Source organism: Melanostigma gelatinosum (genome assembly GCF_949748355.1).
Source record: "Melanostigma gelatinosum genome assembly, chromosome: 8".
NCBI lineage: Eukaryota > Metazoa > Chordata > Actinopteri > Perciformes > Zoarcidae > Melanostigma > Melanostigma gelatinosum.
Genome location: NC_136641.1, coordinates 23,646,416 through 23,661,307, shown reverse-complemented (window position 1 = coordinate 23,661,307; position 14,892 = coordinate 23,646,416). Strand labels below are relative to the sequence as shown.

The following is a 14,892-nucleotide window of genomic DNA, read 5'->3' as shown; positions in this document are numbered from 1 at the left end:
ATAAGAGACAGCAGGGGATGCAGCGAATGCGCAAGGGAGGAGGACTACCAAAAATAAATGCCTGTTTTTTTTTTCTTGGTTTTTTTCGTAGCACCTAACGCCTCCAACACCCCAGCCCAAGAAGGGAAGGGAAAGGCAGAAACTTCCAAAGTTTCAAAAGGGCCAAAGTGCTGACTAAATGTGGACCAGGTAAGCACCGCAGTGTGCTGTGTAGCATCTTTTTGTGAAGTTTATGTACAACACATGAGTTCCTTTTTTTCTGCAAGCTTTGAGACTTCTTATCTGCTGTATAAAGAAAACAGCTGCAGGAAAACAGAAGCGTGTATTTGTACGCTATAGAAACAGTGTTTGAGGGTACACATGTATGTGTGAGACCACATAATACAGAGCAATAGATGCATGTACTGGTCTACATGTAAGACAAGTACATGGATCTATTACATGGACGCTCTTACGTCTGTCTTTGTGAGAACCAATTTGAGTTTTACTCAATGATAGTGAAGGCATTTTTGGAAAGTGAAGACATGGCTGGCCCTCACTTCCTCATAGGGCTGCTGAAGCGTTAAAGGAATACTTCCCCCACAAAATGACCATTTTTGTAAATCAATTGTGAATGAAGAATGAAAACAAAATCACGATGAATTAAAGTAAATGTGGGCTGCGTTTAACAACAGCAAAACTATATCAAAACATCTGTTGAACTCTGACTCGACTTGTGGAGTCTCATTTATCCAGTCGTATGCTCACTACTTCCCAAACATGTGCATCTTTGCTAAAACCTTTCCTGTTAAAACACTTCTGCAGAACAACAGTCTCACGCTTGTGAGGCAGCCGCTCTACTCCGGAGTCAGTAGATTTCTCTTCAAGGTAAGTAATTGTTGAAGTACTCCTTTAAGACTTGTTTTTTATTCTTGGTGAAAGTTAGTATTCGGTTTAGGTTAAGATTAGCTTCCTGGTTTGGGTTAAGCATCATTTACAATGATATACTGTAAAACAGAGAAAAGCAGATGATCCTCATATGGGGGGAGTGCTTGCCCCTCCCTCATCACCAGTTAGGTGCCTGTACTCAAGGCTCTTAACCCAAATCTGCCTCAGTGGAGCTTCTCAGGGGCCAACAGATAACACTGAAGGTGTGCTGGGTATCTTCAAGGTGTGGACGTGTATAACCCAGTGACCGTGTTCATGGAGAGGGCTCTCAGTGATACTACACTGGGTACATAAGGATACAAAAAGTCAAGGGCTTTATGAATGATGTTTGCACAAACATGATTGTGCACATATGTGTGTGTGTGTATTGTGGACAGGAGTTTAATTTTACATTGGGGGGGGGGGGGGGGGACTGGCTGGATTGGAAGCATACAGAAAAAAACTAGTAGCTTAAAAATAAGCAGCAGATCAGCTGAGACATTTCACTGCATGTTCCACTTATACCGCTCTCTCCCTCCTTCTGGCACCCTGATGTCTCATCCTGCTTCTCTGTCTCCATCACCCTATTTCATTGCCAAATTCACACTCACTTCCTCCCAACTCATTGTAATACCCCGTCTGCCCGGCTCTGTTTTGTTCTATTGCTCCCTTCTGTTTTCGGTCCCCCCCCCCCTCAATTGCCTGTGTTTTATCGAGTGTAGATGTGATTAAATGGGCTTCTGTGTTTGCCTGACAGGTGTCGAGGGCATTCCATCTCAGATATTTCCACTTTATCTTCACCACACAAGCTCATACTGTACACACACACACACACACACACACGCTCAACACAACACGAGCAGTCTACTGCAGCGTGACGTGTTGTTAATAGGTCTGTCACCGGTGACGGTTTGGGAGGATGATCTGTCTCGGAGAGGTCTTTGCAGAGTTCCATGTCACGAGAACAAACACATTTGGATCTTGTCACAACTTTTACAGCTCCATAAACAAGGTGATTGCAGCAGAAGATAATTTACTGTATAAAAAAATAAATATGTGTGTGTGTGTGTGTGGCTAGACAACATTTGAGTGTCATCAGAGTAAACAATGGCGTTAGGAACAAAGATGAAGGTTTATCATCTGGCCATGCTTTAGTTCATTCCGATTGTGCGGACACTACTCAATTATTCACAGAAGAGAATGATTAAAAGAATTGTGAAATTCTTATTTGTCTTGATTGTTTTGCACGATTTTTCTTTTTTTAAATCTCTGGGACAATAGGTAGAGAAGACCAACCTCTCGATCGAGACCGGGCGCCACAGTCACGATATCGCCCGTCTCGCTGTTGATGGTGAACATGTTGGGGATGGGGCTGTGCGGCGTCTGGGACAGGATTCGATAGCGCACCATTCCGTTCGCTGTGGTGTTGTCGTCGCCGTCAAACGCCGACACGTGCATCACATACGTGCCTGATGGAGGAAATCATATTTGTAAAACATGTATGTCCAAGCAGCCAAAAGCAAGCAAGACATGGTGACTTTTGAAAGATTAAGTAACACAATCCTCCCTTTTAGATAATAAAAGTAAAGCACACTCCAATACATTCGGGGGCTTTGCTACTGCAGCCTTAACTTGGTGGCCAGTAGCTTAGTGTGGCTAATGTGTGGCTAATGCTAGCTAACTTTATATACTGTTGTGTACCTGACATTGCTAAATCAGTAAGCTGCCTTCATGACTCACATCTACTTTTTATACTGTTACATGTTAATGCTACAGCCAAAGATTGCCTCTGCACTTCAGAGCATAGTCTAATTTTCATTTTGTAAAAATACATCATCGTTTCCTGACAATAAATGACTCACTTTGTAGCGTTGATTATTTTCGTGCGGTTGTGTTTTTTATTGGATAGCTTAAAGTGAAACAAAAGAGGTAGAAGCTGATGAAATGCTCAATTCACTACTCTGCTTAATCAACCATCCCACCACCAGATGTTAATGACAGATACAGTATTGATAATAATCACACTGATATCCACGTTCGCGTCTACATAAACATGGATAATAAACCACCTGGATGTTCCATAGCAGTTCGTTAACACCTGCGATAGCGCGAATGTGTCTTTACAGGAGTCACGTTGGCATGAACACCTGTTCTGTAAATAATCAAGACTCCAACCACCACACGCCAGCACGGATATATAGTGTTCACAGATCTACAGGAGCTGTGATCAGATTCCATGGCTCACAGCATCATTTGCACATTGAACAAGGCAGCAAATAAAATGTCTACCATTTCTTCTCAGCTGATTTAAATGGAAGTGCATCCTTTAAGTACATTTCTATGACAGATATTGCTACTCACGTTGTTCCGACACTGATTACTATATACAAATAATAAATAATAAATTGCCTAGAGATTTAATAATCCTCGTCTACATTGATTGAACTGTTTGAAACCTGTAAATGATAATCAATCCAACTACAACCACAAGTGAGCACGGGCATATAGCATGAAGCAGATTCAGCTCTGCTGGAGAGACTAAGCCACGATCCGTCCATGAATGCACCACTTGTTTGCTGCATCCACACACTCGTATAACTCTGTGGGATCACCCAATCTCTCCATCTCTCTCCCTCTCGCTCTGCCTCTCTCGCAGCCGATCCTAATTGCCAGAGATAGTGATATCATGCCAGTGACAGCTCCTGTCCGAGGATAATTGTAACCGCAGCTCCCATTTCAAACTTCATTACATTTCAAAGCAACATTTGTCAATGACTCGGCCACAGGGAGCACTCAAAAGGCCTCTCAGCGAGACGAGGAGAAGAAAAAAAGAAAGCCGTCAGGAACAGAGGGAGGGAGAGGAAGAGAGGACAGGCTCCATATTTGGTTTGATTCCAAGTGGAGTGACTTGCAGTCCTCCACCCATCGCCCTGTTTTTTTCTGGCGATGGAGGGATAGAGAGAAGGAGATGAAGAATCTCAATGTGTCACACATCGCCGGGGTAATTTCATTAAGCCGCAGTCTTAGGGGGTTTAATGTGGACCCTTTGTACGGGCGTCCTAAGCTGTGCCTGACAGGATTAGGTCCCCATAATGACTCTTTAATTTGCAAACTAATTCAAGTCTGTAATTGGCCTTCCATTGAAACCACTGGAGCTCTAAACTCAAAAACTCTCCTTTTTTATGATTATTGTTCAGCTGAATTGTCATGCATGCCATAGAGACTTGTCTGCTGTGTGGGGCACCGCCGGGGGGGGGGGGGGGGGGGGGGGGTGGGCAGCGGCAGAGAGCTAAATAAAACAGAAAGAAAGAAAAAGGAAATGAGAACCTGAACGCCTGCTGAGATCACCTCTGGAGCAATAAAATCTGGCTCATCAGGCTCGCACACACACACACACACACACACACACACACACACACACACTCACACACTCGCATGCACACAGAGAGCTCATCTCCGAGAGTCTTCCGTTCGGAGGTTAGACATAAAATGACCCAGTGGTGCTCCAGCGTGGTACATTTAATCCTCAATCTCCTCTCCAGCCTGAGCACCCTCTTTGGTTTACGGCCGCTGCTGCAGCCGGCTCAATGAAAAGCCACTGTGGGAGACGGATTCTTCCTCTATCTGCTAAATCAAGGGGAATGGAAAATGCTCTGTCGAGATTCAGTGGTGTAGTCGTACTTTTAACGACACCGATCTCTCCTGATGGACTAGTTGTTCTTCCTCCGTCCAGCTATATCCAAACGCGTCACCCCTTCACACATTTCTGTAATCACTCCCGCTTCATCCTGTACTTCTTTGTTTCGTCGATCCATCCATCCACACTTCATCACCTGGTTTCGCGCCCTCATCCACGGAGCCATTGTAGACCTGGTTTTTGAACTCGGGTCTGTTGTCATTCATGTCGATGACGAAGATGTACAGATCGATGGGGTTCTCCACCTGGTTCCCATTCATGTCCACGGCATGGGCTCGCAGCTGGGAGACGGAAAGAACAACACCAGAAACGAGGTTAGATTATTACCAATATGGGAGCGGGAAGTAATGAACTGATGAATAATGTATGATGAGTGTGCGATGAGTGCTTGTATTGGTTTTATGGAGAAATTTATTCGGGGTAAACATTTAGTGTTTGATGGATGAAAAAAGTGATTTCTCGTGGAAGGAACAAGGGCCTATCCCTCTCACGTTTATTTACACCAGGATGTGATGTCCACGGAGGACGTTTAGCCCTCTCTCTGCCACGACTACGGTTTCACTTTGTTTCGTGTCTGCAGACACTACTCAGGGAGGAATTAATGCTCTGGCCTCCTCTGCATGGTGTTTGTGGGAAAGAGATCATGAAATGTGCGAAAGACACGACAGTCAAAGTCATCAGTAAGAAGTATTTATTTCAGGTGATCGTGTTTCAGATTTAGTTCAGTTTTAAGTCTTTGCATGCTTTCTTCATTTGCATATGTATACCGGTATGTGTGCTTCGTGGTTAGTGATGCAAATACTCAGACAACGTCTTTTAACAGTTGTTGGCATGCGTCTTCACATCACTCCTGGGATTGACACCCTCATCCTCTCAGCACAGGAGTGAGAGAGAGAGAAGCGACATGAATAAAACACCAACACACTGAAAGTGTTCTTATGCTTGAAGGTGACTTGTGTCGTTTCACAGAACCTCTAAAGCCAAACAAAAAGAAAAACACCTCTGCACTGTTTTCTGAAGTTTAACGCTGATGCAAATCTGCATTATTGAATTATACAGTATAAAAGTTTCAAAAAGATTTCCGACACAACAATATGAGATAGGGTCACAAGGGAAATCCTGGATATTTTTCATGCAGGAAATGGCCTTTGAGATCATGTATTTTCTCCAGGCTTCTTATCTCTTTCATACTTGGTCCCCAGAAGGTTTTATCTCACAGAAACCAAAACAAGAAACATCTAATTTTATTGGAAGTTGGCTCTGTTGCAAAGGCAAGGTGTCTGTTTCAGGATCTCTGTGTTGGATCCCGGGCCAACATTCTGTCGGCTTTTGTTCGAAAGAGAGTTCTGAAATCTCTTCACTTCCCTCTGAAGCCACAAGCAGCCGGTCCATCTCAAATTCGACTCAGATCAATGGAATCACCGGCTGGGATTTCTCACAAAGTTTGGACATGGAGTTATTACTGGAATCGATACATGCTGTAAAAAAAATGTATCTTGACTGCTTTCTCTCTTATGAAGTCGGGAGGAGAAAATAAAACGAGAGCGAGCAGAAAAACGACCTGAATTATCAGAGAAATGTTTAAATACTTGTATTTAACAGACTGAGAAGACATTTCAAAAATAACTCTTATCTCGAAAGCTGTGTGGATTCACTTCACCTTACCTGGGAATGTTTATATCCCTGCACAAGACTTATTCAGCGATATATCCTGTCAGCTGAAAGCACGGGGGATGTTTAGTTTATATCATACAGGGGGGGGGCTGCTATCTACATCCTGCTTCGAACCGCAGGCTGGTAAATATTTATTCAGTTAAAAATGCCAGCGATCAATGTCAGGCCTCTCCGCCTCATATGATGTTCGGGAAATACATCTAAAGGAAGGGTAAAGGAAAAAATGGCGCTATTGAAAGCGGCTGGAGAAAAAAAAATAAAGACATGTTAACAGACAAAATAAGAAAGATGAGAAATTGCAACATGAGCGTCGTCTTTTTCCCGTCATGTAGGGAGAATTGAGGGAATGGTACTCTTTACATCTGAGCAGGCCCGATGGGAAAACTGCTTCCTGCAAGAGCACGAGAGGTGAAAATAGCCTCCAGGCTTGTTGTGGCAGAAAAACCGAATAAATAGCACTCTCCATAGAGTCCTCCTCAGAGAGGTGAAGATCCTCTCCACTGATGCCAATCCTCCCCCCCTTACACTCTGCACCTCCACCAAAACCGGGTCTTCAGGTCCCCTTGAGGTTAATTTGACTCTACTTCTTCCACTGCATTGTCTGATCCGTCCTGCAATACCCGCACGCTGCCATCGCATCTCGCATCTCGCATCTCGCCGTGCTGTGCTGTTGGAGGCTAGGACCCACCCGAATTCAATAACTGCCAGAGTCAGAGATAACCGCCATGTTTAAAGAAGGCAAAATGTAATTCTGGCTGGCTCCATATTTAAGTTATTATCTTGAAAGGCAAGAGGCGGGTGGGGGGGGGGGGGGGGGGGGGCGACAGTACCAAGCAGCACTCTGCATTTGGCACAGCATCCTGATGGAGATAACAGCAAACTCAGAACCTCCAAGGTTCTTTTCCTCATAAGAATGTGTGTTGTTGTGGCCGCTTTTGGATTTCTTTTGAAATAAAAAAGAACTTGACCGTAACTTTGTTCTGTCCTTGCATGAACTATGAAGTAAACAAAAGAAAGAGCACAAAGTCAAATTCTTTGCAGCTTTCCGGGATGACGTTGCTCAGTGTACACAATGAATGAATGAATGAATGAATGCATTTTATTTATGTTGCGCTTTTCACAGACAGTAGTATCACAAAGTGCTTAACAGAGAAGACATTTAAAAGCATAAAAAACACAATGTGACCCAAGGGTCAATAAATGATCTACACAGAGAAAATTAAAAAATAAAATTAAAAATAATAAAAAATAAAATAAAAATGTAAAACATATTTTAAGAGCAGGTCTAGGACATGGGTTTACTTTTACACAAACGCCAGCCTAAACAGGTGGGTTTTGAGCTGGCTTTTAAAAGTATCCACAGTATCTGCGAGGCGCAGAGTTGCAGGCAGAGCATTCTTCCTGCCTTTAAAGTTATTGGCTGGAGGATGTTCATGGTTCATACAATGCGGTTTAATTGCTCTCCTGTTGCTCTCACAGCATCTAGCGTACGAGGCCTTGAATTGAAGTGCGACACCTTTCTGCATCTTTAAGTTGGCTCATCTGGTTTCCCTGAAATCTGTATTCTACGCTTTCCCTCCACAACAAACAAGGAGTTTAAGTTAAGCAGCCTTTAGCAACTCTCCGCTTTTCTTAACAAATCACCTCATTGATTGGAGTTTCTCCCGGGTATAAATCTGCTCAGCTCCCACTAAAAGGTTGCGCTTGCCAGCTCACCAAGACTGTAAGTCAAGACCAGGTTCCCATATGAATACAAGGATAGCGGCAGGCACAGAGACAAAGAGAAGCCGAGACAGAAAGTGATGAACTCAGTGTGGTTGCTCACTACATCAAAGCCGTGGATCTATCTCTCCACAGCAGCAGAAAGACTATAGCTTAGGCAGCAACACAACAAGTTGGTGCTTTCCTGAGCTTTAAATGCACTTTGCCCGACTGCTTGATATTCCCATGCCTTGACCAGCATGCAAAGCACAAAGGTGAGTGGAGAGGCACTGTTGGAAATTTCATCCGATTTTATTGGATTTCTTCTGTATTTATTTATTTATTTACCAACAACAGTGCACATTAATCCACATTTCAGTTTCCACCTCAATGCAAATGTGCCCGAGTTAGCTAGAGAGCTCATTTTCGCCTGTCGTCCCCGGGCAGGTTATTACAATTTCGTGGGCTAATATAATCAATATACAGTTCAACAGCAAACACTGCAGTACAACACTGTACAGCACAATACCACATAATACCATACAATACAATTATATACATAAATACATTACAAAAGTAGCAGATTTGTGAAAGCAATGAGAGCACGTAACGGCAATGCCAGAGACAAGGTCGTATGATCAGTCGTGATTGCAGGTTTGGTTTGCTTTAAGCCTTTAGTTTTTGTTTGAAGGTTAGATAATTAGTGCTTCGTCTTCACGCAACAGGAAGACTGTTCCAGCAGTGCGGGACTCTTACTAAGAAGACTGACTCATTCAGGATGAGTAAATTACAAAGCTGATTCTGATTTATGCTAAGCTAAGCTAGCAACTGCTGGATGTAGCGTTATATTGAGCATGCAATCATGCGAGTGGTATCGATCTTCTCATATAACTTTTAGTCATAGCTAAATTCCCTTTAAGGCTCCTTTAACACACCTCTTTTCACCTCATTCTCAGAAAGAAGGAAGAGGACATCCCAGCATGTTGTATCCACATCTTACCACTCACTATGCCAGTTTTCCTCTCTGATCGTCACTGTTGTGGCACAGCGGTGTTATAGTGATAAGAAAGTACTGTCGCTGACTAAGAGCTTAATGACTGATTGACACATTCTTTGGCTGACACTGCGCTTCATCCAGATGCTTTGCACACAGCGCTGACGCAGCTCTATTTCACCTCACTGTGCATTTATCTGTTCCTCACAGCGACCAAAGCACAAGAACACAGACGGACACAACTCTTCAAGGGAACGATTGTACTTTCTGTGTTACAGTGTGTTTACTGTTCACACGTCATTACTCTTTATTACTGTAATGTGATAATATAATGCAATATTGTTACGTTTATTAAATGGCTTTAACTAGATTATTTCTAAAGCTGACTACTTTTTTCATAATTTATTATGCTGAGAAAACATGATAACTTGTGAAATGAAATGAAATATATATATACATATATATATATATATGTGTATATATATATATATTTAGTCAACTAACTCTCGATTTTTACAACTAATCGATTAGTTGATTTAATAAACAGATCTCTTAAACAAAGTTTCTTCACAAAGAATCTCACAAAAATACCACTTTAAATCTTAAATGTTTACCAGAGATGTGTTAATGTTAACATTTAAAAAATCGACCAAAGGAATCAGTTGATCAGATGTCAATGATTTATACTAGAGCGCCTTTTTATAACGTAGAGCTACACTGGTTTATGTGTTAAAGGGTTAACTGGCTGTATAATAATGTTTGTGGGTTTCATTTCAAAGGTCATGGCTGTTCTGTTTGTGTATCTATGTGTGTGTGTGTGTGTGTGTGTGTGTGTGTGTGAGAGAGAGAGAGAGAGAGAGAGAGAGACACTCACATGGTAAGAAGAGCGATGTTCTCGATCGAGAGGTTTGGTGACGAACATCTTTCCAATCACGGGGTCGATATTGAACACCTCGTTGGGTGGCTGATCTGCTCCCAGCCCGGTGATGCTGTATCTGATCGAGATGTCCTTGTCCTGGTCTGAACGAATCTGCATCACAACAAACAGAGAGGAACAGTCAGTCAATCAATCAATCGGGTGTCTTTTGAAGTCTCATCCCGTGTTCCCCCGGGACTGAACTCAAACACACAGCTACCGCGGCCGACCTGCACCTGTTGGTGCAATATCTGCTGTGCGAGGAGTTTAATATTCGAGGGCGAGTTTGTGATATACAGCCATCGAGTTGAATCATTTTGTCTTTACACAATAAATTGCACATTATTCACTGAAAACATGCACAGGCACACACACACACACAGGGCACACACTCTTGCACACACGCATATTCATCACAGTTTGGCATTTCTAGCTCCCACGTACTCAAGGATTCTATTAGTGCTGCCGCAGGGCGCCCCATGCATTCTGTCTGGCAGAATTGGAGTGCTTCAAAGAGAAATTTGAATCCAATATTTGGGAAAGGGAGAAATGAAATCAACATATATTTACAGCTAACTGGCAGTCGGGTAGTGATTTATTAACACTCGCTGGAGCCAAGCAATGCAGAGAGGTTGTGAACAAAAATGAGGTTGTAATTGTTGTGTAATTAGGAAAGCATCAACAGGCATCATAACAGTAAAGCACATCTTCAGCAGGAAAAAATGGGCCTGAAGAAAATAATAGTCTGGAATCCAGAGGTGCACACCAGAAGAGCATGATTGAATAACTGTGTGAGACGGGAAGCAGGATGTTCTCGAAGAAATAGGCCTGCTTACTTTGGTTTCAGCGTTGCTTTTCCAAATAGACGGCTAACAGGTGCATTAAGTGCACTGCTAGGCCTGTGATTTGGACTGGAGTGCTGTGTAATTGGGTCTCATTTGGAAGAGTTTTTCAATTTAGTGCCCAAATACAGTCCGAAACCTCCAAGCATCCCATCTCTGTCCATTAACTACATGACAACCCGTGAACATCAGCCAGTTTATCAAAATGACTCAATCATATGTACTCCAGCATGTGGGCACACAATGTACACACACACACACACACACACACACACACACACACACACACACACACACACACACACACACACACACACACACACACACACACACACACACACACACACACACACAGAGGAATGGCCAACCTTTTCCTTCTAATCAATGACTATTTCAGTGGAGTGCACCAGAGGAGAAAGCCTGTCCGAATTTGTCTCCATCTTTCGCCACTCGAGGAACCAATTTGGCCACACTTTCGGCACACGAGGAGTTCTGCCCTGCTGAGAGAAATGCTGGAGCAACTAACAAGGACAAGGAACGGCCATAGAGTACGAGACAGGTGTCATCTCGACTCTTGCTGCTCCTGTCGACCGTCACAGACGCCTGCTATTTTCACGATTGTCCTCTTCATCGGCCTTGACGTCATCATCGTCTCCTCTTTAGAGAGATCTGGTGGTGTGTCTTTCTAATCAAACTAAATGTGATCAGTTATAGACACCGTCCCTGTAAGAATACAAGAAGAGCTGTCACAACAGCCCACTAATGCAATTTGTGCGTGTCTGCGTGTGTCTTTTCTCTGGGGAATAGGGAGGAGAACGTCAGAAAGCTCCGCGCATATCTCAGCGAATTAGTGCTGACAGCTATGATAATTAACGAGCTGCAGGCATCGACTGCAATTACTTCAAAGAAACTCTCCCCGTTAAACACCAACAAACAAACAAATATCCAGCCTGCAGCTCAGTTGAACTCCCAGTGTACCGCCATTACCCTCCTCTACAGGCAAAGCAAAGAGACTGCAGCACACGGACTCCATCTAGCTCTCCTGTCGCATTAGAAAATACAAGCCATTATTACACATCACACTGCCAAACTGTCTGCCCCTCTCATTCATCCCCCCCTTTCCTCCTCCCATCTCCTTATACTCTGCCCTCCCTTCTCCTCTCCAACTCCATCTCTCTCTCTCTCTCTCTCTCTCTCTCGCGCTCTCTCTCTCCCCAGGTCTCCGTGTGGACAGAAGCCATGCATGAAAATGAAATGACTTCAATCCGTTGGCCTTGGCAGTGGCGTATAAATCCTCTCCAGTTAGGAAGTGATAGCTCTCCATAATTCCATTTGGGTTTCCCCCGCCCCCCTGATTTCCCACCCATTTCCCAGTCATGTGGGTGGGGGATTCGCCTGCATGTTTCCACAGCCATTCCAGCCAATTAGCTCTCCCTCCCACAGCGTTCACGTAAACGCTTTCAAAATGTGTGAAGGGACGTGCCAGATCCCTGGTCCTCATCTGTTTCTCCCAAACATTTGTGGGTGGTTACGTGCACGCGCACACATGCAGGTGTGCGAATTCAAGCGTGCACAAAGTTTTCTCTGGCTAATGCATGTCAAAAAAAAATTTTAAATCACCGTGCCATGCTTGTGCATTAACGGATCCAATAAAGGATGTTAGCTAGCTGCTGCTGCACATTATCAGTCTCCTCCTCTTACCACAGAATATTATGACAGACGAGATGCCGTTTCAATGGTGAGCAGCTCTCGCTATCATTCTGCCAGTGTAGCTTCAGAAAGGGAGGGGTGTTGAAAAGAAGCCCAGCATGAAATGAGCACCAAGAGCTGCTAATAACTGCATTAGCACTTCTTTATTTCCGTTGATGAAGAGCGGGAGATTCTTGTCTCTCTTGCTACACTGCTATCTTGCGCAAAGGAATTCATTTTCAAGGCAATAATAATAATGCAAATGTTTTTTGTTCCCTCTAATTGTCCTTCTATTGTCATGTGTGCCGAGAGAAAGTGGAGGAGAAGCGCTCAGCTTAGAGAGATTGATTGTGTAAGCGAGAGAGAGAGAGAGAGAGAGAGAGAGAGAGAGAGAGAGAGAGCGAGAGAGAGAGAGAGAGAGAGAGAGAGAGAGAGAGAGAGAGAGAGTCATGACTGCATCATCCGGCATCAGAAACCAGACACTGTCTAAATGACCTATTTGTCGACGGATCAAAGCAATTCCCTTCATTACTGACAACTTGTCTGGTTCTTAAGGAGATCTTATCAGTGAGCTTAGCTCCCTTCTGCCAGGCAAAACTGAATCAAATGAGAAATGATCATGGCACCGGGTCTTCGGGGAAAAGCAGAGAGGAGGAGATGAAGATTTATAGTTTTGGATCACTTGTACTACTCTACTGCCGTAGTTTTTGGATGCAGCACATGAGCTGAGATCTGCTCCGGATGTCCCAGCTTGTCTTGGCTGGCTCTTTAAGTGTTTCAAGTTCAAACCGAGGCAACCACGGGCCTCTCTGCTCCGTGTGATACCAGAGCCTTCCTGAGCATATTACCGCTGCACTTGTTTGCCTACCAGATGTGGCTGACAGTGGTTTCAACATGGACACAAAGTGACCGCACGTTGTTGTTTTTGCCGGGAAAGTGGTGAAGTCACAAACCACAGAAAGCCTTATACAAAGACTGTGAGACAGACATTCCCTTGAATCAGTCTGCATTTGGTTACACAAAACCTTCAATTTCAAAGAAAACATAAAGGAAAGCGTCCTTTCAACTTGAATCACCTTGCAGCTTTGTGCATTACAGCTTTCAGACAGCTTCAAACGATTGGGAGGCCGACCTCTGTTTGGAAATAGAATACACCTCCAGTTTCACCTCTAGATGAATGAAGGGCCAATATTACTGGAAGGTTTTAAATAAACAAAAAGGGAGATATACATTCAGACCATAGATATATATTCAGCATTCTATCACACGCAAACTCCGTCTGTCAACGACACCTTGTGTGTTTTTCTGTGAGTCAGCAAAGTGTCTGCATTAAAAGCTTTCCTGTAGCCTTTTTAAAACACAGACTTTGATGTTGAGCATTGTGCCTCTTCAAAAGGTAGCACAGGATTGATGTTGAGTATGTCAGTCTGAGGTTGGGATTTCAGACAATCCACGAACTAACTTTAAAATGAAAGGAAAACTGCTTAACATCTTGAATTCACGTGTGGATGAAAGACCCTGTTCAATTGGTGAGCATGATGTACGCGTCGCTAGCGGTGTGTCTCTAGGGACGGCGATGTCTGTTGCTTCTTGGTCAACGAGTTAGTCCGGACTGACATATCTCCAGAGTTAGTGGATGGTTCGCCATGTAGCTTTGTACCCACATACATATATGAGTCAAATGTCTCAACCAGCTATTGGATATTAAAAGGATTATCATGAAAACTCAAGTCCAACTAAGTATGATCTGTAACAACTTTGCGATGTCAGAATTTAGATTTGTCTTATTTTGCGCTTGTTGCTAATCAGCAAATGCTGGTGTGCTAACAAAAAAGCAAGTTGGTGAACACGGTACGCTGTTCCTGCTAAACGTCGGTTGCTCTGCTGAGTCAGCTTGTTTAATCTCAGTTGTGTCCTCTCCTGTTCCCCTTAATCACCGCTATTGTGTTTCAACACAGCCAAAGTCATGATTTACAACGCCCGTATTATGCGATCGACTGCATTGACGTTTCAAAATGAATGATCCCAATGTTAGTTAGAAAGTTGTTATTTTAACTCTACTGCCTCACAGCTCCTAGTCATGTATAGACAGTCTTATGTCATTAAAAGCTCCGTTTTTCAGGACTAAAATGCGAAAAATTCCATTTTCAGATTTTCAGTGGGGACGGAGAGGACAGTGGAACAAAAAAAAAGATGCTTTTTATGATTTATCCGGCTTAGTGGCCGATGCGAGTGTGTGTCAGAGCGTATTGGAGAGATAGTGTGCTTTTGTGTCACAACTGATAGCTAGAACTGAACGCAGGTGAGATTATTAAAAGACCTTCCTCCACATTAGCAAAAATAACATGGACTAATGGAAGTTAAGCAGTGAATGACTTTTCCAATTATTGCACTGTGAAAGGAGCCTGGTCTTTAATAGTGCCGGCTTATGGCAAATTAGAGGTGCTATTCTCCCTGGACGTAACAATGGAAC

General features: G+C 43.4%; 1 protein-coding gene across 1 annotated transcript in view; it reads right to left on the bottom strand.

Annotated features, from left to right (window-relative positions):
* Positions 1-14,892, bottom strand: part of LOC306781100 (cadherin-4-like) — a 200,194-nt gene that overhangs the window by 26,150 nt on the left and 159,152 nt on the right. The window contains exons 6-8 of the mRNA XM_079273787.1: positions 9,847-10,002; positions 4,740-4,884; positions 2,203-2,375 (exon numbers count right to left, since the gene is read on the bottom strand). Of these exons, the coding sequence (XP_079129913.1) occupies positions 2,203-2,375; positions 4,740-4,884; positions 9,847-10,002 (474 nt within the window). The remainder of the gene's footprint in view (positions 1-2,202; positions 2,376-4,739; positions 4,885-9,846; positions 10,003-14,892) is intronic.